The sequence below is a fragment of the Podarcis pityusensis genome (assembly GCF_964106645.2).
Source record: "Podarcis pityusensis genome assembly, chromosome: 9".
Taxonomy (NCBI): domain Eukaryota; kingdom Metazoa; phylum Chordata; class Lepidosauria; order Squamata; family Lacertidae; genus Podarcis; species Podarcis pityusensis.
The window spans coordinates 22,672,340-22,698,640 of NC_138034.1; the positions used below are offsets into that span (position 1 = coordinate 22,672,340).

General features: G+C 42.2%; 2 protein-coding genes across 12 annotated transcripts in view; both read right to left on the minus strand.

Annotated features, from left to right (window-relative positions):
• CEP135 (centrosomal protein 135) overlaps positions 1-9,811 on the minus strand; it is a 34,898-nt gene extending 25,087 nt beyond the window's left edge. For 4 of the 5 annotated variants that reach the window (XM_081019819.1, XM_081019820.1, XM_081019818.1 and 1 more), the window contains exons 1-6: positions 9,646-9,811; positions 8,180-8,336; positions 6,916-7,106; positions 4,921-5,088; positions 3,529-3,670; positions 2,885-2,969 (exon numbers count right to left, since the gene is read on the minus strand). In XM_081019819.1, the coding sequence (XP_080875945.1) occupies positions 2,885-2,969; positions 3,529-3,670; positions 4,921-5,088; positions 6,916-7,106; positions 8,180-8,292 (699 nt within the window). In that variant the 5' untranslated portion in view covers positions 8,293-8,336; positions 9,646-9,811. Of the gene's footprint in view, positions 1-2,884; positions 2,970-3,528; positions 3,671-4,920; positions 5,089-6,915; positions 7,107-8,179; positions 8,337-8,837; positions 9,438-9,645 lie in introns of those variants that run through there. The other variant, XM_081019822.1, reaches the window with a different exon arrangement.
• Positions 9,812-10,793: 982 nt separating this feature from the next.
• EXOC1 (exocyst complex component 1) overlaps positions 10,794-26,301 on the minus strand; it is a 28,247-nt gene continuing 12,739 nt past the window's right edge. For 4 of the 7 annotated variants that reach the window (XM_081019872.1, XM_081019869.1, XM_081019871.1 and 1 more), the window contains 11 exons: positions 25,465-25,614; positions 24,526-24,631; positions 20,609-20,653; positions 17,931-18,094; positions 16,889-16,999; positions 16,724-16,800; positions 16,250-16,478; positions 15,559-15,742; positions 13,746-13,945; positions 12,466-12,660; positions 10,794-11,402 (listed from right to left, as the gene is read on the minus strand). In XM_081019872.1, the coding sequence (XP_080875998.1) occupies positions 11,250-11,402; positions 12,466-12,660; positions 13,746-13,945; positions 15,559-15,742; positions 16,250-16,478; positions 16,724-16,800; positions 16,889-16,999; positions 17,931-18,094; positions 20,609-20,653; positions 24,526-24,631; positions 25,465-25,614 (1,614 nt within the window). In that variant the 3' untranslated portion in view covers positions 10,794-11,249. Of the gene's footprint in view, positions 11,403-12,136; positions 12,303-12,378; positions 12,661-13,745; positions 13,946-15,558; positions 15,743-16,249; positions 16,479-16,723; positions 16,801-16,888; positions 17,000-17,930; positions 18,095-20,608; positions 20,654-24,525; positions 24,632-25,464; positions 25,615-26,301 lie in introns of those variants that run through there. The other 3 variants (XM_081019873.1, XM_081019870.1, XR_013990106.1) reach the window with 2 other exon arrangements.

Here is a 26,301-nt window from a genome sequence, read left to right on the forward strand (position 1 = left end):
GTTCATTAATTTTAGGCTAATTCCCTAGAAAAAAAAATTTCTTTATAAATTTTATTCCAATCTTCATCCAACGTCTCTTCTTCCTGGTCTTGGGTCGTGTCAGTCCTTACTGTCCATTCCATCTAGTCCATCAACCTGGTAATCTAATGTCCGAGGCCCTTAAGTCTCTTCCATGTCCCTTCTGCAGATCTTCTTCTTCTTGTTTATACTTGCACTTTTCCTTGTCTTTTGTTGGTCTCTTTCTTAGTTTCTTTCCTTTCTCGTTGGGGAGTAGGTCTCTGGGGGATTCCAACCCAAAATTATCTTCGTCTCCCTTCATCCAACCAGCCCATTCCCCAGAGTCCCACTCCCCACAATCATCAATGTAGTCCAAAAAATATTTAAAAACATATTTCGAGGTCTCTCCAAAGTTAAGAACCTCCTCAGCTCCAGACTCCCCCTGGCCGACCCCAACTTCAATCTTCAAAAACAGCGGCTTATACTCCTGTAGGGCCTCGGGTCTCTCCATTTGTATTATTTGAGGTGCAACTGCAACCTCCTCCATTATCTTCTGCACTTGCCCAATCAGTACAGGTTCCTGAGTTGGTCCCTGAATAGTGTCTGTATCAATATTCCCTGTTTGTCCACAGTTATTAACCACAACAGTCATCAAATCCATTTTCTCATTCATCAAATCCATCTTCTCATGCATCTGTTCCAGCAAGGCACTTGTCTTGCATAAAGCAAGCACCAAAACTTCCTCCCAGCTCATATTTAGTCAAGGTCAAAACGGACCGGTCCCATGATCTTACTCTGACAGCTGTAGAGTCCTCAAGTAGACTGCAGCAACAATTTAGCAAGCTCCCTCTAGAGGAGACAATTTCTATTTGTATCCTTTTTTTTAAGGCAAGTCCATCAAAGGAAAATTACTTTCATTTTTCAGATATTTTGTTTCTTTAGAATGCAGAAGGCAACATTGGAATCAATTTATTTCTCTTCTTTAGCTATCTGTCAAAGTATTCCATTCACAGTCAATGAACCTCTCCAAGAATTTCTGTCTCTGACACCCCGTTCCCAGGTTAGAGACGGTGGAAACTTATCTTTCTTCACTCCCTCTCCTGCAGGCGTTAAACAAAGTCCCCCCCCTTTTCTCCTGCTTCCAAGGGGGTTTCAGTAATTATAAATGAAGGAAATTTAAACTTTTTTAACGACTTTCCAGACTTTAGCTTAAAAGGTTTTTGCTTCAGTCTATGTACAAAAAGCGGAAGGCGGACTTCCTGTTTTGAACCTTCCCGCTTCGGTGCCAAATTAAGATATTTCTTGATCCAATTTTCCGTTTCTACTCACGGGTACTTGTTTTAAATCCAATTGTCCACAGGAAAAAGTCAGCGCTCTCCGGCAATGGCTGTGCGGCTTCACTCCGTGAAAGTAGCAATCAGTTCGCAGCACCGCGCCGCTCACCCCACTTCACTCCGGAGCCCCAAAATGGGTGCCCTGCCGAACCCCACGTTCCCAGGCTTCCTCCGCCTGGGATTTCTAGCGGGTCCCCACCTTCGCCGCGGCGGGAAGACCCAGTTTCCACGGAGCCAGTTCCTCCGGTCGGAGGAACTCCAGGGTGCGGCTTCTGATTGGTTGCAGGAGCTTCCTGTAATCAAGCGGAAGCCGTGTTGGACGTTCGGCTTCCGAAAAATGTTCGAAAACCGGAGCATTTACTTCTCAGTTTTTGGCATTCAGGAGCCAAAACGTTCCAAAACAGGGGGGTTGGGGAGCTGAGGTTTGACTGTACCACAAAAATTCTCAGATAACCCATTGTACATGTGCGGTCACTCCTGGTGTGGATGCTCGCTATCACATTTTCTTGTAGATGCTTTGTCACACGTTTTGGTGCGTGGTTTCTAATACCACACACCTACTTCTGTTTGCTCCTCACTTGATACAAGTGTGACAGTTTCCACCAACTGTCTTATTCTGGAGGAGTGTCCAAATTTCGACTAGCCAGTTAGGAGGAGTTGTTCTCTCGAGATATCTACACAGTACAAGTAGGGTATCAACTCAGAAACTGTTATCATAGTAAATACATCAGACACTTTTGTGCAAGTCCTCAGTATTGATTTTTTTTAAAAAACAAAAATTAAATGCAAATCGATACTGCCCAGTTTCTCCCTCATCCCATCTGTAAAGAAAGCACATGCCTCAATTTTGTATTTTGTCAAATATGGTAACTTGGGCTAGTAACATTTTCTCTCCTATGTTTCCTGTTTTATTTTGTTTTGTTTTATTAAAGGAATACATGCACATAGTTACAAAAATATTGTGTGCGTGCCCAAAACAGAAAAAGGCAATGGAAGGGAAGGGAGGAACAAATGAGAAGGATAAAAACTCCTCTGTATAACTTCTGTCAAGCTCTACCCACTCGGATAGATGGATATAATATAATATAATAGCAGTGAATAGCCAGGACAGGGAAAAAATAGGAGTTTGGTGAAAGCTAATGTGCCAAAACCATACACAGAAAAATTGGACCAACCTCTTTGCGATATAGGGACCCCAACTAAAACCACCCGTATACAGAGTCAGAATCCTGACCCATCTAGCTCAGTATAGTTTACACTGACTGCAGCTCTCTAGTATTTCAGACAGGGATTGCAGATTGAGTCCGAGATGCTCTGCATGCAAAGCATGAGCTGTACTACTGAGCTACATTCCCCACTCTGTCAGTAGAATGAATACGGAAGTAGCTATGCCAAAGCAAGCCACTACTGGCTTTTAACCAGGACATTAACAAAATGCTGACAGTTCCTGGGGGAAATGCTGATCTTAAGATCCCTTCTTCAGCAAAGAGAAACTGTAGGCTATACTGAAAAATTAAGAAGCAAAATACACAACCCTTAAAATATTAGTTTACCTGTTTGCTGTAATTTTTCACCTCACGTTCCGCTATCTCTAGCTTTTCTTGCAAGTCCGACACTTCTAACTGCAGTTCATGAATTCTGAAATATATTTTATCTGAATTTGAGTTTCATTCAGGAATTCTACATTAATAAAATATTTTCCGCAGACAACTCTCATTATTACCTGTTCTACAGTCACTCAAAATCTCAAGTCATTCAATAGATTGCATACATTTAGAAGCAGCAAAAGTAATTAATACGTGTTTTACATTAATACCCCCCTCAAATAGGCATAGTACTAAGAAAAATATACTGAACTTTTTAACCTTACGTTGTTAAAACATTGAAACCTAACATTGCTAATCCCTTGTTTTATTATCACAGTGAAGATGTCCAAAGGAAGGCCAAAGTGCAATACATAAACTGTTCTGGTTTTTAAAAATGTATAATGAATGCCATAGTAACTTTTGATTTCTTATCATTTTGACAATTGGAAACATAAACGGCGATTAAAGAACTAAGTAATTCTTCCCAAACATTTTCTCCCACAGAAGTGGGAGGGGAAGGGTTAGAGACTAATTCTCATTCATGGAAGACTGGAGGGAGATGTCAGGATGGCATTACTAGTATGTCAAGATTTTAAAAGACCATTAATCACCTGTTGTCAGCCACTTGAAGAAGATCTGCAATATATGGGTCATCTGGCTGAGGAATTGGATAAGCACCGATTCCTGAGGGAGGGACTGGCTGGTCTATCTGCATACGCTGACGCCTGAACGGAATATTTCTTTTCCTACCACCTACAAAGATAAATGCATATTACTAAGAATTAAACAGCCCCAAGAGTTCTTCTTTATATTGAAGAACCAAAGAAATTCCTTTGTTACTGGAATAATACTTTTAAGCAGTAGATATTTATATGAGTGGCAAAGAATACATTTAACAAAATGTTCATTAAAAGAATAGCTTAAATGAAATCTACATGCTATATAGACATAAGACTACATTAAAGCCCTCAAAGACTAAGAGCATGTGTCAATTTCATTATATTACTTTCTTTGCAAGCGTAAAATAATGTAAATCTGCCCTTCATTGATTTCAACGGGAAATAACAGTGCAATCATAACCATGACTGCTCAGAATTCCTATTCAGTTCAATGGTAAATGTATATAACTAACAGTAAGTGGGGTTAGGATTATTGCCTAAATTCAAGTAAATTCTATAATTCCTATGTATGTATCCTAAACCCCATTGTACTCAGTGGCACTGAATAAACATGCTTGTGATTGGGCTGTGAGTCTCCATCCAACACTATATTTTAGTGTGGCTATACAAGTAAAAGTCTAGATTTTGCATATAGTGCCCTAAGAATAAAGACAGTAATATCTCAGCCTGAGAGCACAGAGGCAAATCTTTACTAAATGTTCACAGAGCTCTGAGAGATTATGTTTTATCCACAACATGTGTTGTAATATGGCACCAGTGGCCATTGGTCACATTGGCCATCACCTTGTGGGCTTCCCCAACAATTTCAATTGAGGAAGAGATAGATACGTGGAACTGACTTCTATACCAAAGAAAGTAGGTAATGTCTATTTATTTTTCCAAAAATTATGCCTTGATTTACTTCATAAAATAAAATAGTGGTTTTAAACTGTTAACAAAATTAATACACTCTATTAGTCAAAATTATTAAAATCAATTTAATAAAATAAAGCAAAATAATGAAAAAACAAATCAGCATAAAAACAAGGAAACAGATATTTAACCTGCACAAAAATCTCAGTGAAATAAAGTTATAGCAGCTCACCTAAAGTTTAAAAGAGGATGAGAAAACCAAACCTCTCTAAAGGGAGTTTGATAATTGAGGTTCTGCAGCAATTATTAGTGCAGAATCTGGATCCATGGCTTCTGGTGAATTTTTTTTCCATATTGACATTTGCTAAAGTCCCACTAAAACCAAATATACTCAAGTACCAAAATGGGGTGCAAAAGTGCAGCCTAGTAAGAGAAGAGGTAGCATGATGAGCACATAATCTGATAGTGTACCTGGTGTCTGAACCACTGCTTGCAGATTTTTCTCTTGGAGTTGCTGGATCTTGTCAGTCTTGGCTTTGTTCTCTTTCTCTAATGATCTAATTTTATGTATATACTGGTTATTCAAAAATTTCATATCTGCATTCTCATGTTCAACTTTCCTCAGTGTAGTTTTCAAACCTTTAAGGAAGAAAAAAAATCAACAGTATTCTTCCTTTTTATTCTTCCTGCATACTAGGAATAAAAAACAAGCTCAATGTTTTTTTTCTATCCCCAGGTGCTAATACGCACATGTGCTGCAAGTCTCAATTTGCCTGAACATGTTTTTAGTTGCTTGTCTCTTTTAAAAACACAATGACAACCACTTCCTAAATAATCTTCTCAAGGTAATTTGCACATGAGATAATTAAAAACAGTTAAAACAACAAAAACAACAGATCCATTTAAAGCAAGCCTAAAACCCTAACAAGTAGAGATATTCATGGTATTCCTGCATTGCAGGGGGTTGGACTAGATGACCCTTCGGGTCCCTTCTAACTCTACAATTCTATGGTAAAGACCCATCACAGTGTGCGTGTTTGCAATCACTGCAATAGAGCTACTTAACTAGTTTAGTAGTTTAAAATGATGTGGCCAAACACACACATTTGTGCACTTCAAACTTAGACCAGTTTTGGGGATTGTATTCAAGTATTATTGTTTATTATTATTATTTATTCAATTTATATACCACCTTTTATCAGAAGATCCCAGGGCGGTGTACAACATTAAGAAGACATTTTATAATGAAATATTGCTTGAAGCAGCCTTAAGAATCAGTTAAACTATTTCTCATTTCCCTGACTCTTAGTATCATAGCTTCTCAGGGAGAACACTGGCATGCTGTGGTTTGAAACTTTATGTATTTATTTATAAAAATATTTATATACCGCTGTGTCATAGATGTCTCACAGCAGTTCACAACAATATAAAAACGTAAATAAAACCATAAAAAGTTAAAAACAAGCAAAAGGAAATTTACAACATCAATAGGTCACCGTGGCCTGCATAGGCCTGGCAGAACAGAAATGTTTTCAGTGGACATTTAAAAGTTGGCACGGAAGGTGCCTGCTGAATCTCTATTGGTAGGGTGTTCCACAGGACTAGGCTGATGACACTAAAGGCTAGGTTTCACCTACTCGGAGAGCAATGAAAGACGTTCCTGCAGATGATCTCAGTGATCAAGCTGTTATATAAGGATTCAGCTGATCCCTGAGGTGTCCTGGACTCAAGTTGTTTAGGGCTTTGTAAATCAATAAAAGAACCTTGAACCTGGCTTAGTAACAGATGGGCAACCAGTGCAGCTGTTTTAACAATGGTGTCACTCCCGCCAGTGATCTGGCCGCAGCATTCTGCACCGGCTGGAGCTTCTGAATCAGACTCAAGGACAGCCCCACATATAGTGCATTACAGTAGCTTCGAGATTACCAATGGACTATAGTGGTCAGGCTATCCCTGTCCAGGAATGACTGTGGTTGGTGAACCAGATGCAGCTGGCAGAAGGCACAACAAGCCACAGAGGACAACAGGGCCCCCAGTGACAAAGATGCATTTGGGAATGCCCCCAAACTATGCACTTGCTCCTTCAGAGGGAGATTTTTAAAGAGCTTCCGTCTTCTCAGGATTCAGACAGTTTATTGGCCCTTATCCAGTCCACCACTGCATCAAGTCTTTGGGTGGCATTCAATGCTGCCATTCTGCTTTTGATGTAATGGAGATACATCACAATCCACAAAGATAAAAGGTAAGGTGATTTTTGCAGATTCCATCTTCCTGCTGCATCACCAGCGCAAGTGCTTCCAAAACTCAACACAAAGGGTAGAGTGCTACCACCAAACTTATTAGAGGCAAGACTTGTGGGATCAATGGCAACCACAAGTTTTGGCTAACTAACAATGATAGTCAAAATTTGTTGCCCCCCCCCCCCCTTTCTGAGAGACAAATAATCAGTTAGGTTTTCAAGATTACCTTTGACCTGCTTTTCCAATTGTTCTTTCAGTTTCAGAATTTCTAAATGTAGTTCATTGTTTTCACGGGTGAGCCTAGCATTTTCTTCTCGATAAGGTTCTAGAACAACGTCAAAGTTGCTGTATTCTTTTTCAAGTTTTCCAGCAGATAGCTTAGCACTCCGGAGGCTCTCAGTTGTATGAACAAGGTCACTGAAATGGAAGGAAAACAAATTTCCAGGCTTGAGAGATGACTCCTATAATGGCCAAAACTAGTATTTTGTATAAATACCCTGCTCCAGTCACCCCCTAGGCCAGAATAGAAGCAGATTTTGGCTTGGTGTACTAGCCAACCAGATTTAAAATAGAACATTTCATCTATTTCCCTATGTCTATGCAAGTATGCATGGACTACAATCTTAACCTTCCTTAAATGGCCAAGTTTTCATTAAAATCAAAAGGGGATTTACTTGCACACACATTAAAGGAGGCAAGCAGGCAGCATTTCTAAGATTAATGTGCAACATTTGGTTGGCAGAATTTACCCTGACTTTGTGCCTGCATATACAAGACATCCCATTTATGCATGAAAGCAAACATTTGTTTTTTCAGGAAGAATGCTGCTTACAGAACAGCATTCACACCATTCTTTAAGCTGATTAATTTATTCAAATTAAACCCTATTTTTATTGCCTAGGACATTTAATATTGTACACCAGGGTTCCCTTATGTCACAGGAATGTTCCTGTTACAGATTTTTCTATGCACTGCACTCAGACCTCTGTTCTAAAACAGTTGCTTATTGTAGCTAATTTTAGGCATGCTTTTAAAAGCCAATTACGATACAGTGGTACCTCTGGTTACGTACTTAATTCATTCCGGAGGTCCGTTCTTAACCTGAAACTGTTCTTAACCGCTGCTGCCGTGCCGCCGGAGCACGATTTCTGTTCTCATCCTGAAGCAAAGTTCTTAACCCGAGGTACTATTTCTGGGTTAGTGGAGTCTGTAAACTGAAGCGTCTGTAACCTGAAGTGTATGTAACCGAGGTACCACTATACATTCTAGTGAAATTTGAAACTGATGTCTCTAGATTGTGTACAGTGAAGTTACAAAAGATTGCTTTAAACTGCATTTCAGGATTAACATAGGATATTTGCTTTGACAAAGCCATCTCAATGCATTTCACAGAAGACTAACTTTCACCACTAGTGTAATGTAGTCAAACAGCAAATATCAATCCAATAGCACCTATGAGTACATTTTGCTATTCCCTTTTGTTTAGATACCTAAAAAGCTTTTCCACCAAAGGCAAACTCTCCACTCCTAATGGTTGTCGATAACCCAGCTGATCCAACCGCTTCCTTAGATTAACGAACTTTCGTTCTGCAGCTGTGCTCATTGTGAAGATATTATTGAACTGTCTTTTGTGGAAAAAAATGGGATCTGCAAATAATTTAAGCACATGTTAGCTTACACAATTACAACATGAACATGCAAGACCAAGCTCCTTGCTTTCTGGCACTTGGTCATGACCTGATACAAGTTAGCATGGTCTTCTGGCAGCTGAGACATTACTTTTTACCAGGAAGAGGGTGAAATAGAAGAGTATGGACGCAAACTGGAGTGTCCCTGAAATATCAGACTCAGAAACCAACAACAGATTAGAGTTCGTAAATAAGATGTAGCCAGGGCATCGCATGATGTGCAACCAGTTCAACCACAATCCAGTGCCATTTCAGAACACACACTAGTGACTTCTACACAAAAGGAGTTGAAGAATAAGAACTGTGCATGGGGTTTCATTTTGCGATGCCAAAACTGGGGGACCCCCTGCCTCTTGCCTTCCATTCTACGTCATAGTTGCAGCATCCCCCAAGGCTCTGCGCCCAGTGCAACAAAACCAGTTGCATCGGGGGCCAGCTACTGTCTCTCAGATTGACCTACCTCATAGGGCTGTTGTGAGGATAAAGTCAGGGAGCACGGATATCATGTATGCCAGCCTGAACTCCGTGGAACATGTATAAGTGAGAGAGAGATATCTCTATACACAACAGAATCATAGAATCGTAGAGTTAGAAGGGGCCCAGGGGTCATCTAGTCCAACCCCGTGCAATGCAAGGAATGGCAACTAAAGCAAACATGACAGATCACACACACCTCTGCATACAACAGTGGGGTGTGTGCTGTTGTTTTTTGAGAGCAACTGTGCTACAGCAAGGATTTCTAGGAGAAATATAGATATACTGACGGGTCAAGAAGCAAGCAGAAGAGCAATGACGAGGGAGAGAGGCGAGGCTGCGGTGAGCAGCTGCAGAGACATAGGGATCGCAGTGAAGGGAGCAAAGTGGGGAGAGGTGCGACTGGTGCTCTGGGCTGGAGGGTCAACCCAAGGGGGGCGGCGAAGAGGGGACTAAACATGAAGCAGCGATTGTCGGACGGAGGGAGGAGGGTCTGGCCAGGGCCACAAGACAAGGAACCCGAAGCGGTCGCGCTGTGATTGCGGAGGACGAGGGCGCCGGCGCTTTCCCAAGGCAGCCTCGTCCTCAAGGCCCCAGGAAGCGTCACAGCAGCTGAAAGGGCTGCTCCCTTCGCGGTGACGTCACCGCCCCGCCGTCGCCATGGAAACGGGCCCTCGGTGGAGGCCTCTCTAATAAATCTCGGCCTCTCCGCCGAGGGCCGTTAAACCCGCGGCCTGGCTCTTCCCCCACCGCTCGCCCTCGGGGGGCCCCTCCTGGGTCTCGGGCTACTCTACCTTCGCTTCTTTCTCCCCCGCCTTTCTCCACACAAAAAAAAAGCCTCCCAGGAAGTTGGAGCGGCGGTGTGGGCCGAGGCGGCCGTTTGAAAATGGCGCGCGAAGCCTCCGCCGCCGCTCCGCTTCCGCCCGGCGTCGCCCCCAGCAACGGCTCTCCGAGCGCGAGCGCGCTCTGGGGAACCTTTAACGGACGAGCCGGGGCTCCGACGCGCGCCGCCGCAGCGGCCTCTGGCGGCGGAGGCTGGGAGGGCAAGTTTCGAGCCTTTTTAAGGGTCACTCGCCCGGCAAAAGATGCGCTCTGGAAACTAGAACCTAATTCTCTCATTCTGCCTAAACGGAACAAATAGTAATCTGCACTGGATTGTTAATGCCAGCATCCCAGAACAGCAAAAACATTAAGGAAAAAACCGAGACTGTGTACTTAAATGCTAAAAACGCAATCAAAACTATTTTCACTGCAGCATCACTTATTTTAGCTGTACGACTTACATACAGTTGTACCTCTGGTTATGTACTTAATTCATTCCGGAGGTCCGTTCTTAACCTGAAACTGTTCTTAACCTGAAACACCACTTTAGTTAATGGGGCCTGCTGCTGCTGCTGCGCCGCCCGAGCATGATTTCTGTTCTCATCCTGAAGCAAAGTTCTTAACCCGAGGTACTATTTCTGGGTTAGCGGAGTCTGTAACCTGAAGCGTATGTAACCTGAAGCGTATGTAACCCGAGGTACCACTGTATTGCGTATTCCCCATTGTTAGCCACCCCAAGTGATGCAAGTAGGGATCTAAATATTGTTTCAGGATCTCGTTCAAAACTCCTTTTAGCAATCCATTTCTTCTGCAATCCAGGTGTACAACCATAAGGGCACAAGTTCTTCCCAAGCTTAGGCAGAAAAACAGACTCAGACAGGCTTTTTCTCCAGCTATTTTGCTGTTTTTTTCATCAATGTGATAAACTGAGCCAATTTAAAGTTTTAGTCTTTAGAATCAAAGCGTTAGTTTAGTGTTTCCAAGGAAGCTTCAACTAATGCATGCATGTAAAAAGTAAAAACACATAACTTAAATATAGTATCTGGATCCCTCAGTTGACTGGCAATTTTTCCTTTTGTGTAATGCATGTCATAGGATAGGGAAATAAATACAAGGAACGCCTTTGTAAACATTATTTTTATATTGGATCAGAAGAATTTCAACCATAAAGTCATGTAAATAGATTCTTTTGAAAGCATGCGTGCAAGTTCCATCAATCCATATATTAATACATTTTGATGCAGAAACCCCTTCAGCCTTGTACAATAATTTTAATACTTTAACATAATTACTGGAAGCTACAGGAAAGCCAAAGAGTTTAGTATCTAATGTACTATAAATTATACAAGGCTAATATATCAACATCGAAAATAAAACAAGCCAGACTGTGTTACATGTGAAAAAGTATGCTTTAACACTGTTTCTATACAGTAAGTAAGCAACATTTCTCCTCAGGCCATCAATTGATGGGCATAAAGATAATTAAGGACATTCCTCAAAATTCCATCTCACAAAGTAACAAGTCTTCAGTGCTAAAAGATTCATTAGTTTATCTTGCTTTTACCCTTGGCAGATATTAGTGAGACTGTGCAATGCTGGAGAAGTAGTCTAAAATGTCTTGGATAGTGAACTCCATAGTAATTCCAGATCCAGGATAACAGCGTGCTATTAAGCCCTCAAAATGCTTGTACTGGCGTATGAACTCATCTTGCATAGAATGCCACACCACCTACCAAAAAGAAGAAAAGCCGAATTTCAGTAATGTAAATATTATCCATGGTTACTAATCCATATCACCAAAGGCCTGTCCTGCTGACTGGCTTCACTGTTGAGGACAGCTCTGCACCTTCCAAGGAAATGTGTGTGTGGAGCCATTGCCAACATTTAGCTCCATGTTATAGTATCTCGGCACTGTCTCTTCTGCTATCTCCCTTTTCCTAGGACCTAGGAGGACAGTGGAGTGCTGTTGCTATGGAGAGGCAAGGCAAGACAGATGGGTAAGAGTCAATTCCTTGCACACACGCATCGAAAGCAGCAGGATGAACCTTCTCCCTACTCAGCTTTTGCCAGGATATGTACTTGTATATGCCTTCACCTGCAACAACCAGGAAACAGGAAAGCCCACTGACACCATCACAATCCTAGCCAGTTATTTGCTAAGGAGTCTGTTTACAATTGTACCAATAAGAAAGCAACATTCTAAAGGCTTCTTTACTTCAGATTATAGGTGGAGGTTCAATCAACTCTTCAATACATTTCCCCCCTCCATTTACAACACTAGCAAGTGAAAGAGAAAACAAGGCTAGAATGGTTTTTTTTTTGGCATGCAAGCTTCCTGTGTAGAATGAGACACTTAAGTATTCTATCATGTGAGCCTCACCAAGTGACATAGCCCAAACACAGACTTACTTCCTTCTTCTATGTCAGTGTGGATTTTCTGTTGTTGCTTTTATTTCTGTTAGGTGCCTTGGTCATTTCCCCCCTCCCCCCTTCCCGCAAATGGAAATGTAGGATATAAATGCAACAATCATGTAAATTAACCTGGTTATTGTGTCTTCCCTGTGGCCTGTAAGGCTGAATGCACCCTGAACTTCCTCAAATGCTCTCTTCCCCCACCTCCCGCTTCACCCTTTATCTGGATGCAGTTTTTGATCTACATCGTTTTACTGCGAGACATTTTCTACCTCAGATGTGTGATGTTCTACCTTAAACAAGAGACAAACCAAGGACAGCAAAAACATTTACACAGCATTAACTAGGTTTATACACACTCTTAATACCCATTATATTACCTGAAGTAGGTTTTCCTCTTCACACAAGTGTTTATCCACCTTCTTATAAAGGTTGTCCAACCCCTTTTTCACTTCCTTGCCGGGATACTCCTTTATAACCTTTCTTAGCTCCTGTTTATTGAACGCCAGCTGGTAGCTCACTTCCTCTTCTCTCACACCTTGCGCCACACGAGCTTCAACGCCCTCAAAGAAGTGCTGAGGCAAAGTATTCAAATATATTAAAATCCACAAACAAAACGGTGCTCAGCCTTAAACACCTGGTATTAAGCATGGCTTCTACACATTTGAACTATTGTCGTTGGAAAGCAGTTTTTCCTGTTTATTTTTGAAGTATGAAATTGACTGGATTTCTCTTACTTGCTATCGTAAGAGAGGTCAGTGCAAAGCTCTACATTCTATGCCTGTGCCCCATTGATATATATGTAGCCTATATTGTTATTTCTGCTTGTACACATTGGTTAAGCTGGACTTCTCCCTAGGACCACTGAATCATCAATTGGACTTGCAGGAAGGATTTCAGGAGAGCGAAGGTCATAGGCAAAGACCATCTATCCAAGTGGACTTCACCACCACAGCAGCTGTACTATGGAAATCACCCCAATGGCTTTGTATAGGTTGATATTAAGAATGTGTGTGTGTGCTTAAATGAAGTTTTTTTTTTTTTAATAAGCTACCTTTGAAGGATATGCATCCTGAAGCTTGGGATATAAAAAAATTGTAATAAACAAAGCCTTTCATATTTTATTTCAGCCCATTTTCAACAATAATGTAGTTAGATAAGATGCTGACTAGCAACATTACTCCATTGCACAATGTGGATATTTATCAGATCAAATCACCACATATGTTGCTCGTTCTACTCTTGATGATTAAAAACTGAGATGAACAATCTACAAGCTTGCCTCTCCATAACTTTTTGAGATGCGTAGCGATTACCCATGTCATAATATGCCATTCCTGTTCCTATCACAACTTCCATCTCTTCTTCAGTATTTCATTGCAAGAGTGTAGGTGAAACACAAGAGTTTCTGCAGCCTTTGTGAAACCTATTTTTGTTAGGGGTTTTAGTATGTACTCTATTCTTCCATCATCATATGCTATATAATATTACAGGGTGAATGCTAAACTTATGAATAAATACAGGTATAAATAGGTCTTCCATACTAATTAACAATTGGAGTGTGCATCTGGGGCTGTAGAAGTCTGCTTCTGGCAGCCTTCTAAATTTAATATTTTTTTTTTAACCCCCAGAATTGAAGCTATAGAAGGACATGTCTTACATTTAATTTCTCAAGTGGCTGTCCCAAAGAGTAGATGACGTAGGACTGCAGATGATCTGTATATTTTTGTTTAGCTTCCTTTTTCTCAGCCTCCAAACACGAGATTTTCAACCGAGAAAGAGTTGCAAAGATATGGTGAAAATTCTCCATCATGACCACATCCCGTGGTGTCTTTTGGCTTTCATTTGCTACTTTCTCCACTAAAAAAACCCCAAACCAAATGACACACATGATCACACCAACAGCAAGGATGGCAAAGAATCAACACATAAGCATAATCCCTTAGCACGTAATTCCTGAACAGCATATATTTAGTTTCAGGTAGGAAGGTAATAGCCATGTGATTTTAAAACCAGACAGTAGGATTTCTGGGGTGGAAATAAGATAACCCGCTCTTAAAAGAATCCTGAGGTGGCTGTGTTGATAATATACAAACACAAAAGGGACTCTCCTATCAAGTAAAGCACTTTTAAATGCTACATAGTTCAATGGAAGAGTTATGCACTTACTTATATACCGTATTTTTCGCCCTATAGGACACACTATTTCCCCTCCAAAAATGAAGGGGAAATCTGTGTGCATCCTATGGGGCGAATACAGGCTTTTGCTGAAGCCTGGACAGCGAGAGGGGTCAGTGCGCACCGACCCCTCTCGGTCTCCAGGCTTCAGGAAGCTATCAGCAAGCCTAGGGAGCCTGCGGGAGTACCCGCAGGGCTCCCCGTGCTGCGGATAGCAGCCTGCCGCCCGGCACGCAAGGCGCCCTGAAGCAGAGCGCCCCTCGCCCCGGGCAGACATCCGCAGCGTGGGGAGCCCTGCGGGTGTTCCCGCAGGGCTCCCCACGCTGCGGATAGCAGCCTGCTGCACGGAGCGCGGGGCGTGCTGAAGCAGAGTGCCCCGCGCTTCGGGCAGACATCGGCCAGCCCCACAAGCTCGGGGGACAGCGGGGAGGCGCAACGCCGCCATCCCGCTGTTCCCCGACCTGGTTTTGGGGGGGAAATAAAGGAAAAATTTCCCCCCTTTATTTCCCCCCAAAAAAACTAGGTGCGTCCTATGGGACGGAGCGTCCTATGGAACGAAAAATACGGTAAGTCTTCAATTTTGCTAAGTTGTGCCTTAATTATTTTGTTTGATGACATGCCATAAATACAATTATACAACTCCATATGGAAAACAGCTATCAATGTTTCTATTACTAAAAAGGCAAGATAATGGCCTAATTTGTATGTCACATGAAGACAAACCATGGCTTAACATGAAAATGCAGGCTTCCAGAGAGGTCACAGCTGTTTGGCTCATCCCTAGTTATTCTGCTGCTGCACTGAGTATTGTCATCTGTATCTAGATTTGTGGCTCATCTCTCGCTAGACAAACCATGAGTTACAACCCAGGTTGATCCTATGGTTTACAGCTTGTGGTTTATCCAAGGGAGTTGAACCGTGAGCTTAGCTTTGATAACAAACCATGGCTCAGCTCAATGCAACACAGAAGCAGAACAACCAGAAAGGAGTAAGTAGCTGTGTTTGCCTTTCCTGGACTCTGTGTGTTTGGGTCAAACAATAATTCATCTTAGCGTGATGTGTGAACCAGGCCAATATACTGAATGCAATGCTTCCATATTCATTTTTAAACCATGTTATAATATAAATAGCTGGCATATGAGGGCAAATAGGGGTTAAGGAACAGTGATTGACAGTGCAATCAAAGGTAAATTCCACTGAGTTCTAGTGGACCTTAACCCATTTCATCAACAGAATAACACTATATATGAGATACAACAGAAAAAGGACTTTCTGATTATGAGGCAGATTCTCACCATTAGTGAAAACTCCCCTAATAAGTTTTAGGTAGGCTTTATCCAGGTCTCCTCTGCGTTCAGCATTTCTGAAAATAGATTCAGCTAAGGCTGCAAACTCTTCAAATTCAGCAACAAAGGGGAGAATTCCAACTTTACTCTTCTTGGATATCTTTACATCTTCCATCTGTTTGATTTGGTTACTCTGAAGAGGAAAAACAAAGATCGCAGACCATAAGTTTTCGTTTTAAACTGAGGAAGGGAAAGAGGTGAGACGAAGGCATATGGATCCAAACTGCAACCAACCAGGAGGCAGGACACGTGCCATCGTTCCTCCACCCCAGCCAAACAGATAGGTTTAACTATAAGGCATCGCATAAGAAACTGAGTTAAAGGTCAATGCATGGGAGAGACCCACTGAGCCATAGGACCTCTATGTATTCCGCATACAGACAAAATCGATTCACACTGCAAATGCTCCTTATGTGTGATCCCGATCATCCTACCCCACCTTGTTCTGCAGGGCAGGGATTTCAAGTTATTGTGTGTATATAGGTAGGAATCTATGCACATACACTGCCATCTGATACGGCCAATTCACTGAGGCAAGGGGAGCAATCCTACTGCCTCACCAAATGTGAAGTTCTACCTGGTTTGCCGAATGTGCGCCTCGGCCCAAAGAACCTAATTATGAAAGCCGCTGAAAACTTACAATGCACTTGTCAAAGTTCCTTTTGACGGTCACTAAAACGTTTCCAAGTGTTGTGCTGAGGAAGGACGTTGGATCCACGTTTTGGGCTGTCCATACGTGGTGACTCATTTTCACCAGCATATAAAGGGAATTAAAGCTATCAATCTTGTCCCCAAGAGCAATGAGGTGATTCAGTTCTGGCTCAACGCAGCGAAATATTTTTATCATCATCTGCCGGATCATGTGATTCCTGTAAAATACGGTGTGGACATTAGGCATGTGCAGTACCTACTGAATAATTAGTTTTAGAAATCTAGGTGAACAATTAGTTCCCAGATCCACTGGTACAAAGTACAAAAGGGGAAAGGGGCTTTGCTTCATTTTAATGAGACACTGACATGGTCCTAAATAATTCAAGCTTTTAGAAGCTTTACCTGTCATGATTCTAGAACCTAGGAAAATAATTATTTTGTTTTTGTTTAATATTGAACATACTCTGAAGACATTGACTGCAGACCACCAGTATTGTGTGCCCTTGATAAAGTTCCTCCATCCACCTCTTCTGCATCACTCTGAAAAAAGAAGGGATGGTTTAGAAGGAGATCGCTCCTTGTAGCAACTCAAGTTTTTGAGTCCACAATATTTAAAACAGAGTCGTACCATGGGTGTTCCAGGAATGCTAAGATGCTGTTGAAGTTTGAAGAATTTACTAATGAAGTCTTGTTCTGCCAGACACAAGGGTTCCAGTTCACTTAGGACTTGTTCAAAAATCTACAAAACAATAAAAACCCATACATTTAGCATACAAATGACTGCCACTCTTGATGGCCCACCATCAAGAAGCACCATATCTATTTCCTTCGAAGGTGCATTCACACACGGCTCTTGTCTCTGCAGTTAAAATGCTTCTCTGGGCTTCAGCTTCATGCAGGTAGCATCCACACCGATGAGCAAATGCCTAGGCTACTGTTTAACAATTACAGGCTATTGGTATCCTTTATGCCATGGTTGAGCATCCCTTAGCCTTATGCCAGAGCGCGCATGTCAAGTGCAGGCACAGCCAGCCACACAACACATACATATACACACAATTATTGTACGTATTTAAAGTCCTTATTTCACCAAGGTTTGCCAATTGCCTGCTCCGCCATGCTTATTACCTACCGCATTGTTCTGGGAGGACCCCAAACCTCTGGAGTAGGTTTTCAAGGGGCACATGGAGAAAGGGGCAAAAAGTTACTTCCCACTTCTGTTATTGGAGGCAGCTGCTGGACCAAAAGCCCTTTTGCAAGCAGAGGGGAGCAAATGGAGTCAGCCTTACAAGAAAAGGTCTTCCGTATGCAGCCTCTCAAAACCAGCACTTACTGTAGTTCCCTTCTCTCCTTCACATCACAGGAACTGTGGCAGTGTAGCCATACTTTCCCATACTAGAAAAGTAGCAGACAAGCACCAAGGGATGCATGATTAAGTTCCTTCTCATGTGAGTTTCTAAGAGAAGTAAGACTAGTGTGAGGAGGAGCTGCAGCATGGGCTCCTCCCGAGCCACCCAGGACTCTGATCCTACCTTTGCGGCGGGCTCCAGAGGTCCTCATGCAACATACGTAACACAAGAGCGAAGGCCACAATTACACCTAGTGTGAAATGAGCATTATTTGAGCGCAGGTATAACATGCAGCACCAGCCAATGTGCTTACATTTTTACCTTATCAAACTTTGTTCTATCTGCCACATCGAGGTCAGATGCAGACATGTTCCCCATATCCAGCAAAGAGGAGGATTGAGACCTGCGATTTCCTGAACTCTGAACTGAGAGTTTGTTTAGGCTAGAAGTGGAACCTGTCAGCTTCCCAGAACTTCCATGAAGACCTAAGGTGATAATGAAAGCCATGTGAGGAACTGTCCTATATGGAATAATGCGTCACAATACAAATAAGCATTGTCTATTCAAGATTAGCATTCTCTCGTCCATCTAGAGACTGCCAGTACTTCCCCTACATGACAAGCTGACTGTTGTGCTCACACGTTTCTTCACCTAGAGGTGAAACCACATGGTTCAGGAACAGACACGTAGTGACAGACATATGGGCTCAGCAAATACAAGGACTACTGTAGTGCTAATAGCATTCCAGAAAAGAGCACAGATAGGGGTGGATAGACAGAACCAGGTGCGATTGATAAGGGGCGTCTTCTAGAAGCAAAGCAGAACAAAGGCAAGAAATTACTATTTTCTTAACAAGAAAATAGTAGCAAACACCTGCTTGAAAGATAAGGAAACCTTTTATCCTCTTGAGGCCTCTTTCAGTAAAATTATTTCAACTGCAGGCTGCCCTTACAGATAAATTCTGCCAATGAATATGACATTTCGTTCAAGAAGTATTGTGACTTTTTATCTTTGACTGTGCACAAATATTCTGTGGTTTTCAGTTGAAAACTGAAAAGCAGTTGTGGTTTATGCAACTGTACTCCTTTCAATGTGGAAAGAAGCCACCACTGTGCTTTTTTTGTGAGAAAATGTAACAGCAAAAGATTCTGGCTTGAATTGTTTGTAAAAAAAAAATCTACCTTGCTCTCTCCTGCTTCACTCTATCACTGGCTATATCTGGCTACAATGCAAAACCATAATTTCGTGATAGAAGATTGAACTTAGGTGAGCCTCAGCCTTGAACTATTTTCCTGCTCTTCTGTGTTAGATTAACCACACATTAAAATGCAGTTAATCTTGGTTAGTTAAAACAAGAAACCTTCATAAATTAGGTTTTGAGCTTGGTTTGTTTAATGTTCACTATGGTATGTGGAAACAAACTGAGTTCAAACCCTAGTCAAGTTCAAACCACACTGGCTTGCTTTCACTAACCATAGTTAAGATTAATCAAACTTTAGTTTCGGGCTGGGCAAGGTGCAGTTTCTCTAAAATGGAAGTGAACGTTTGAAAACTCTCACTGCTGCAGCAGACAAGAGGGAGAATACACAAATCTAAGGCTCACCTTGATTCACTATTGTACCCAGTATTAGCAAGAGGCTAAGATCGCCCTCTAAATGAGAAGAAATGTCTTCCACTTATGTAACGACACTGTTGGATCCAACCCAAGTCTAAACAAATGGCTGCATCCAAGAAACTACCTGCTGCATGATGGCACCTTAAATATTCATCCTGCAGAACCTTGAGCATCGTGAAGAGCTGGTCACTGTAGCCTCCAGCCATGTGTGTTGCAATGACTGTTGCCACAAGCCTGCAACCAGTCATGTGTATGGCGATTCCCTCTGCATGAGCACTGCATGGTGGAGGTTACACATGACGGCACCCATGGGTAACCACCACGCTATAAAGCTTAGGACTAGAGAATTTGGTCATCCCTGCCCTAAGCATTTGAAACAGATGTTAAGTGGATATAAGGGGAGAGTCAGATCACTGAAGGCTGGGGGCATCTATTTTTAAAAAACACCAGATACAAAAGGCTATGCAAGTTCACGCAGCCACAGTTTGAATTGTAGCATAGACAAGCTCTTAGTGAAAACATGATGAGACACTCATGACTGCCATTTGCACAAAAATGAAAGAGAATGTGCTTCCCACATGGCAAGCATTATGTGGTGCAGAAGAATCTCATGGCAATATTATTCCTCTGGTAGCACTGTCTGTAATCCCGAATAGGCCTGTAATCGTCAGGGCAGATGAGCAGGAACTCCCCATAGACTAAATCACAGCTCCACTGTGAAATTTTCATGGGGGTGTTTATCTTGCCTCAAAAAAGCATCCAGTGTAGACATGGCCTGAGTTTAAAAACAAACTGCAAAATACGTTTCTATTGTATTTTGCCTATAAATGAGTATCACACTGGAGATCTCTTATAGCGGGGGGCGGGGAAGAGAGACCTTCAACCCATGGGCTTAATTAGGCCTGATATGGGACCCTATGTGGCCTCCAAGACTGGTTCTCCAAAATCTGCCCCAAACCTGATGTCATATATGACATCAGGTGAGGGGCAAGCAGAAACACAACAGGAAGCTTACAGGGCAGTCCCTACTGTGCATTGGCAAGGGAGGCTTCCTGTCGCTGCCAATTAGCTGGTGGCTGGCGAGAACAAGCCAGTGGGGATTGGCTACAAAACGGGAGCTCCCCCAGAGCTGAGCAGCTCCCATTCACCCTGCCATATTTTCCAGCGAGGGATAGCTGAGAAAAGGATCTGTCTCCACCCCGTCTTACAGGGGTCCATTGCCAGGTTTTGCTCCTTTTTATGATTGCTGTAGCACTCACAAATTTGTGCAAAAACGTTGCATCTAACAGAATTCTGGTATTAATAGGTTTTTGCCATGACAATTACGTTTTACACAGACATGAATGCACTGGCAATAACCATTTAAAGCGCTCATCATACTCACTCTCCGTTTCCTGTTTGACAGCACTTTCTTTTCGAGGCAGTGTAGCTGGGATGGATTAGGTTGCAAGCATCAAAGACAAAGACAAGTTAAAAATGCATTTTGCACAAACCATGCACGAGATGCAAGTTAAGCACTAGCTGGAAAGAAACATGCAGATAACTATGAGAAGCAAGTAACTACAAGTTGCAAACAAACATAGCTGGGGAGGTACCCATCTGGAATTTTTAACTATGCGGGAAAATGTAGATTATGTTTTGGTAGCACACTGAAGATTTTCCAGTTTGTGTGTGTGTATGTGTGTGGAAACTCGACTGTGCAGGGGGTCTCCATTTTGCCATGCTATGGCAGATGGAACACTTGGCATTCATAAGATATGACACAAATGAGAGGGCAGATGCTGAAGACATTTGGGTGGTCCAGAGAGGCTGTAGTATGTAAACTGGAGACACACGTCTCAGGATCCCTTAGGGACATCACAGGGGATTCTGCCATCGTTTTGTTAGCAGTGGCTGCCCACGATCCAGTAGTTCTGCCCCAGCATCCTCTGAAACATGGCAATGGATGTGAGGGCAGCTCTTAATGATGCATTATTTCCTCTTGGTCACCTTCTAAGGAAGGCCAAGTGTCACTTCAAGCCACTGCTTTAATGCTTGCATGGTCTTGACAATGGGAGACCTCAACTTCTATGTACAGAGCTGCACCGCTGCACATGCACAGAAAAGCCTAAACTAACGCTCACTATCCATAGATAAGCAATCCTCCGTTGTAGAAAAAGCAACTTCTACAATCTGATGATGGCTGGGGCATAGAAGTTGCATTGTACAAAGTCAGACCATTGGTCCTTCTAGCTCAGTATTGTCTATGCTGAAAGGCAGAAGATCTCCAGATGTCTCTACAGAAGTCTTCCCTAGCCTTACCTAGAGATGTTCTGGACTCAACCTGCAACCATTTGCACACAAAGCCAATGTGCTTCCCCAAGACTGTGAGACATTATCTAAATTTCAGTCTCCTGTATATCTGGTAAACCTGGAGTATTGTCTCATTACTGGCAACTTAAAATGCTTTTTAATGCCATAACCATCGTTTCCATATGGCGTATTGAGTACACTAAATGCCTTCCAAGCTTTAAATGCAATTCACAATGAAACAGTTTAGTGTTTCACTTCAAACATACATTACATCACACACTGCAGAGGATTTTTTTCTCTACCCTTCCTACCCTTGAGGGCTGGGGAGACAGAGGGACTGAGGCAGGGCAATATTTCTGCAGGCAAACTATGTTTCCTATGGGTTCACAACAGCTGTTATTAACATTTCCATCCTGATTTTACAGTAACAACATACACCTGTCCACATAGAAACCTGGTAGGATTTATGTACTTTTGGAGAGGACAAAACTGTCAGGCTGCAAACACAAAACCACAGGACACAAGGTTACTTATTACTGAATGTGACTTGGAGGTTGAATTCCAATCTAGTAGCAACAACTGGAGAGACAGGTTGCATATACAGAAGATTTGATGTGCAATGTTCACAGTAAATACAACACTACATGTAAAATAATGGCTTGCTAAGAGCCATGAGATCTGGGCTGCAGCAGCTAGCTCAATATCTCTTCACACAATGAGCCTCTATGGTTGACTGAGGTACAGCAATAGGCTTGATTACCCTCCTCATAAGGTGAAAGGCTGTAACCTAGCTAAGCCCGGCAGGACAGCTTACTCTATGACATTAACCCCTTCATGCATTAATTAGACTTAATCATGTTGGTTATGAGGTTGGTTACCCCACACAAAGTGCCTAAAATTTCCCAAACCCTGTACATATATTAACAAATAAGATATTTTATGAGCCTATGGGCATGGAGTAATGCAAAAAAGAATGGGGAAGAAAGAGGAAAGTATGTGAACATGACTTGCAGCTGCTAGGTCACTGTCACAGGGCCTTTGCATATGTATGTGTGGAAATAATATCTATTTATTGTGGTCCTCCCTCCTCCCTCAATGTTTTCAAATTTATACGTTCACCAAGAACATTTGGGGGTGGGGTAGGGTCAATAAATAAAGAACAAACAAAATGAGAAGAGGCACAAAAAATAGAAGGCTCACTCCCAAACACCAGAAATCATTCCTGTCTACTCTCTGGCATTTGGATATATTTCACCAAATACTGTTCATATATGTCTGTGCTCAAGCTCAACTTAGCAGCCTTAAGGGCTAGCAGTGTGCCTTAAAAAAAGAAAAGAGAGGGCAAGCTGAAATTCCCAGGATGCTAAAGTATGCACCCGATATTAATTGGGGCAGTATGATTGCATATTTACAGAGTACACAGGGCCCTGGATATCAGAGACACCGCACTGTGGGACAGGGCGGCCTACATTATTGAAAATGCAGGAGGTCACTGTATGGAAGGAGAGATTTAAAAACAGTCAATCTGGGAAGGTGCAACACCCCATACATTGAAGATAATGGCTTATCATGGGCCATTATCTAAAAAGGGTCCGTTTAGGCAACACATAATATTCCACTGCATTATAGCTTATGTAATCATGCCCTGCATTTCTGATGTTCAGACTGCAAGTGCCATTTCTTATGTAGCCAAAATGGAACCTTCCATCCCAAGAGAGCGAGAGAGAGATGAGTAGGCTTTGGGAAATACTGAGGTTTGTGAAAGTACAAACTATCTTTTAGGGGCTGGGGAACACCCCCAAAAAAGCCAGTGAGTACTAAGTGTACTAAATAGCCATGGAATGCTGCCTAACTGTTGGAGGAGAAAGACTGAAAACTGGAATAGAAAGAATGGATGAGGATGGAGTGTTTGGAATCCTGAACAGGATTTTGCTGTAAGCTCCACTTGGCTCCATGAAAATCCTTACAGGGTTTACTATGATTGCTTGCAGTTTTCTTTTGATTTAAATCGTATTCCATTCCGAAGAGTACAAGTTACGTTACACAATTTATTTCCAGTTTTGTCTTTTAAAAGAAAAGGATGCAGAGTTTCCCTTGGCAAGATACATTCAAGTTAACATCACTTAAAGGTAAAGGTACCCCTGACCATTAGGTCCAGTCGCGGATGACTCGGGGGTTGCGGTGCTCATCTTACTCTATAGGCCAAGGGAGTTGGCGTTTGTCCACAGACAGCTTCCGGGTCATGTGGCCAGCATGACTAAGCCGCTTCTGGCGAACCAAAGCAGCGCATGGAAACGCCGTTTAGCTTTCTGCCAGAGCGGTACCTATTTATCTACTTGCACTTTGACGTGCTTTCAAACTGCTAGGTGGGCAGGAGCAGGGACCAAGCAATGGGAGCTCACCCCGTCATGGGGATTCGAACCGCGACCTTCTGATTGGCAAGCCCTAGGCTCTGTGGTTTAGACCACAGCACCACCCACATCCCTTAACATCACTTAGGGAAGACTATAACCAAAGAAATGTCTTAGATTCCACTATAAGCCTTTACGTACCATGTTCTCCTCAGGACAGAAATTCCAACATCTCCAACTCCCTACTGCCGTAAGTGAAACTTAGAAAAGCCCTCATGATCCATTCCAAATATTTATGCTCATGAATATTTACTATTAACTAAGACCTCTGAACATAACCCCAGCACCATCAATATGAGCTTTCATACAGAAGACTCACTGGATCACATCTTCAGAAATATCAAACAGCACTAAGCAGAGCTAAAAGGACTTGCTGCTGGTCCCCTTGCCACTTGTCAGGCACAACACCACTAGAATTTTAGTCTCCACAATTTGCACATCAAATTTAAATGGCGACACCTGCACCCCTTACTCAAAACTTCTTAAAACACTTTTGCAGTCGCTTCTAAAATATCTGCTGTCAGTTGCAAAAGTAGAAACCTCCTTCGGCTCATTCTGACACAAAACTGAAAAAATGGAGCACCTGTTATATACTTACCAAACTTCTTCCCTTCCTTCGTTGCCCCTGTCATTTTAATCTTGGCAACTTCAAAGAAATCCTTTATTTCCCTGTCATACAACCGTGATAAGTAGTCCATATAGTTCTTAAAGAAAAATGAACACACATTAAAGGTTTAGTGGCTTCTCGGGAAGCGAAATATATGACACATCACTTCAAAAGACGTAAATTTGGAATGCACAACATGTGCCGGGTGTGATGTCATGCATGATGCGTGCCAGGCTCCCTCAGTCCTGAAGGCAACTTGGCGCCTCTGTGAGGGGTTTACATTCCTGGATACCACACGTGTAAGTGAAATTGTGTATACTGGGAACACCATCTAAAAAGTCTCTAAACCCCCATTCAACCTCTGGAAACCCTTGAAAAAAGCTTTTAAAAACGAACAACACCAACCAGACTCCCTCCAAACCTCCTTTCTCAAGCTCCATCTCTCCACAGACCTCAAAAGGTTGATGCAAAGGCTCATGGGATTGCACCTGCAAAAGCTCCTGGAATTCCGAGCTGCTCTTTTTGTGCCATTTTTGCCCTTCCCATGCCATTTCTGGGTTTGAACTGAATTCTTTATTTATTTTGCGGCGCTGCGCATGCACGGGTTGCAAACGAGTGAGGAGTTGCCTGGATATGCAAGTTATCTCTACAGACGAAGAAACTGAAAATGCAACTCTGAGCACCAGAGGAAGCCGGCAGCATAAGGCAAATTGTGTTGCAGTTTTATCTTGAGACTCATAATCTCAATAAATCAAAAGGAATAAACTTAGACTGAAGAGGACACAGTAGTGGTGCAAAGGAGATTTCCTATTATTCAAGAGCTAATAGTCCCTAGACTGCTGCATCGTCATCTCACACTGCAAACTAATTTAGCAGAAGAAAAGACTGTTTGATTACATCCCATACTATATTTCACTTTGAGCCACTCACCGTTGTTAGCCCTTCATATTTTCCATAATCTGTGTTCTTTAACCACTCCATAAGTTTGGCATAGCGCAACAAGTCTCTGTGAAAGGGATGATGGTTCGGTAGCGTCAACTCAATGGAGTGCTGAGCAAGAGTGGAACTTTGGTCATGGCCCTTGGCAGAGGAAAGCAACAGAAGAAAGTTGTATGAACATGACAGTAGAATCACAAACCTGGACACCCTGGGAATTTGCCAGTTTGTCAGATAAAAGATCTGCCTTGCCATTTAGCAGGTATGCTTTTGCAGCTGTTCTGTGTTCCTTTCAGTACTTTGAAAGAAAGAAAACAGACATAAAAAACCACAAAATAAATGCTGAGCTACAGATTATGTGTTAGAAATCACAATGCATTCTCATCAGGACTTGCGTTTTCGTTTGAAATGTCAATATTGCTCTCATTAACCTTGTAGCGACAGTTAAAATATTGTCCCACCAGATTCCAAAATCATTTATATAGAGTGAAACAAAGCCCAATTTGTTAGATTTTGGTTGAATTTCTTCAATATTATTTTACACAGTAAAACAATATAAATTTGATGGTATGCTTTAAAAATGCAACTCCGGACAAGATGTTAAATACAAAAGTGCCAGTTAATAGACATCGTTCACAGACATGTAAGCCATTCTGTCACCCATTCATTCATCATCACTCCATAATAAGCCCGAGATAGAGGCAGTATCTCAATTTCCCTGTTAGACACAATTTAACAAAGCTTATCAAAGCTGGTTTCACTCCCTTTTGTTATCTTATGTTAACAAAATGCTAAATATGATCAGCCCCAACATTCACATGTATACTTCAC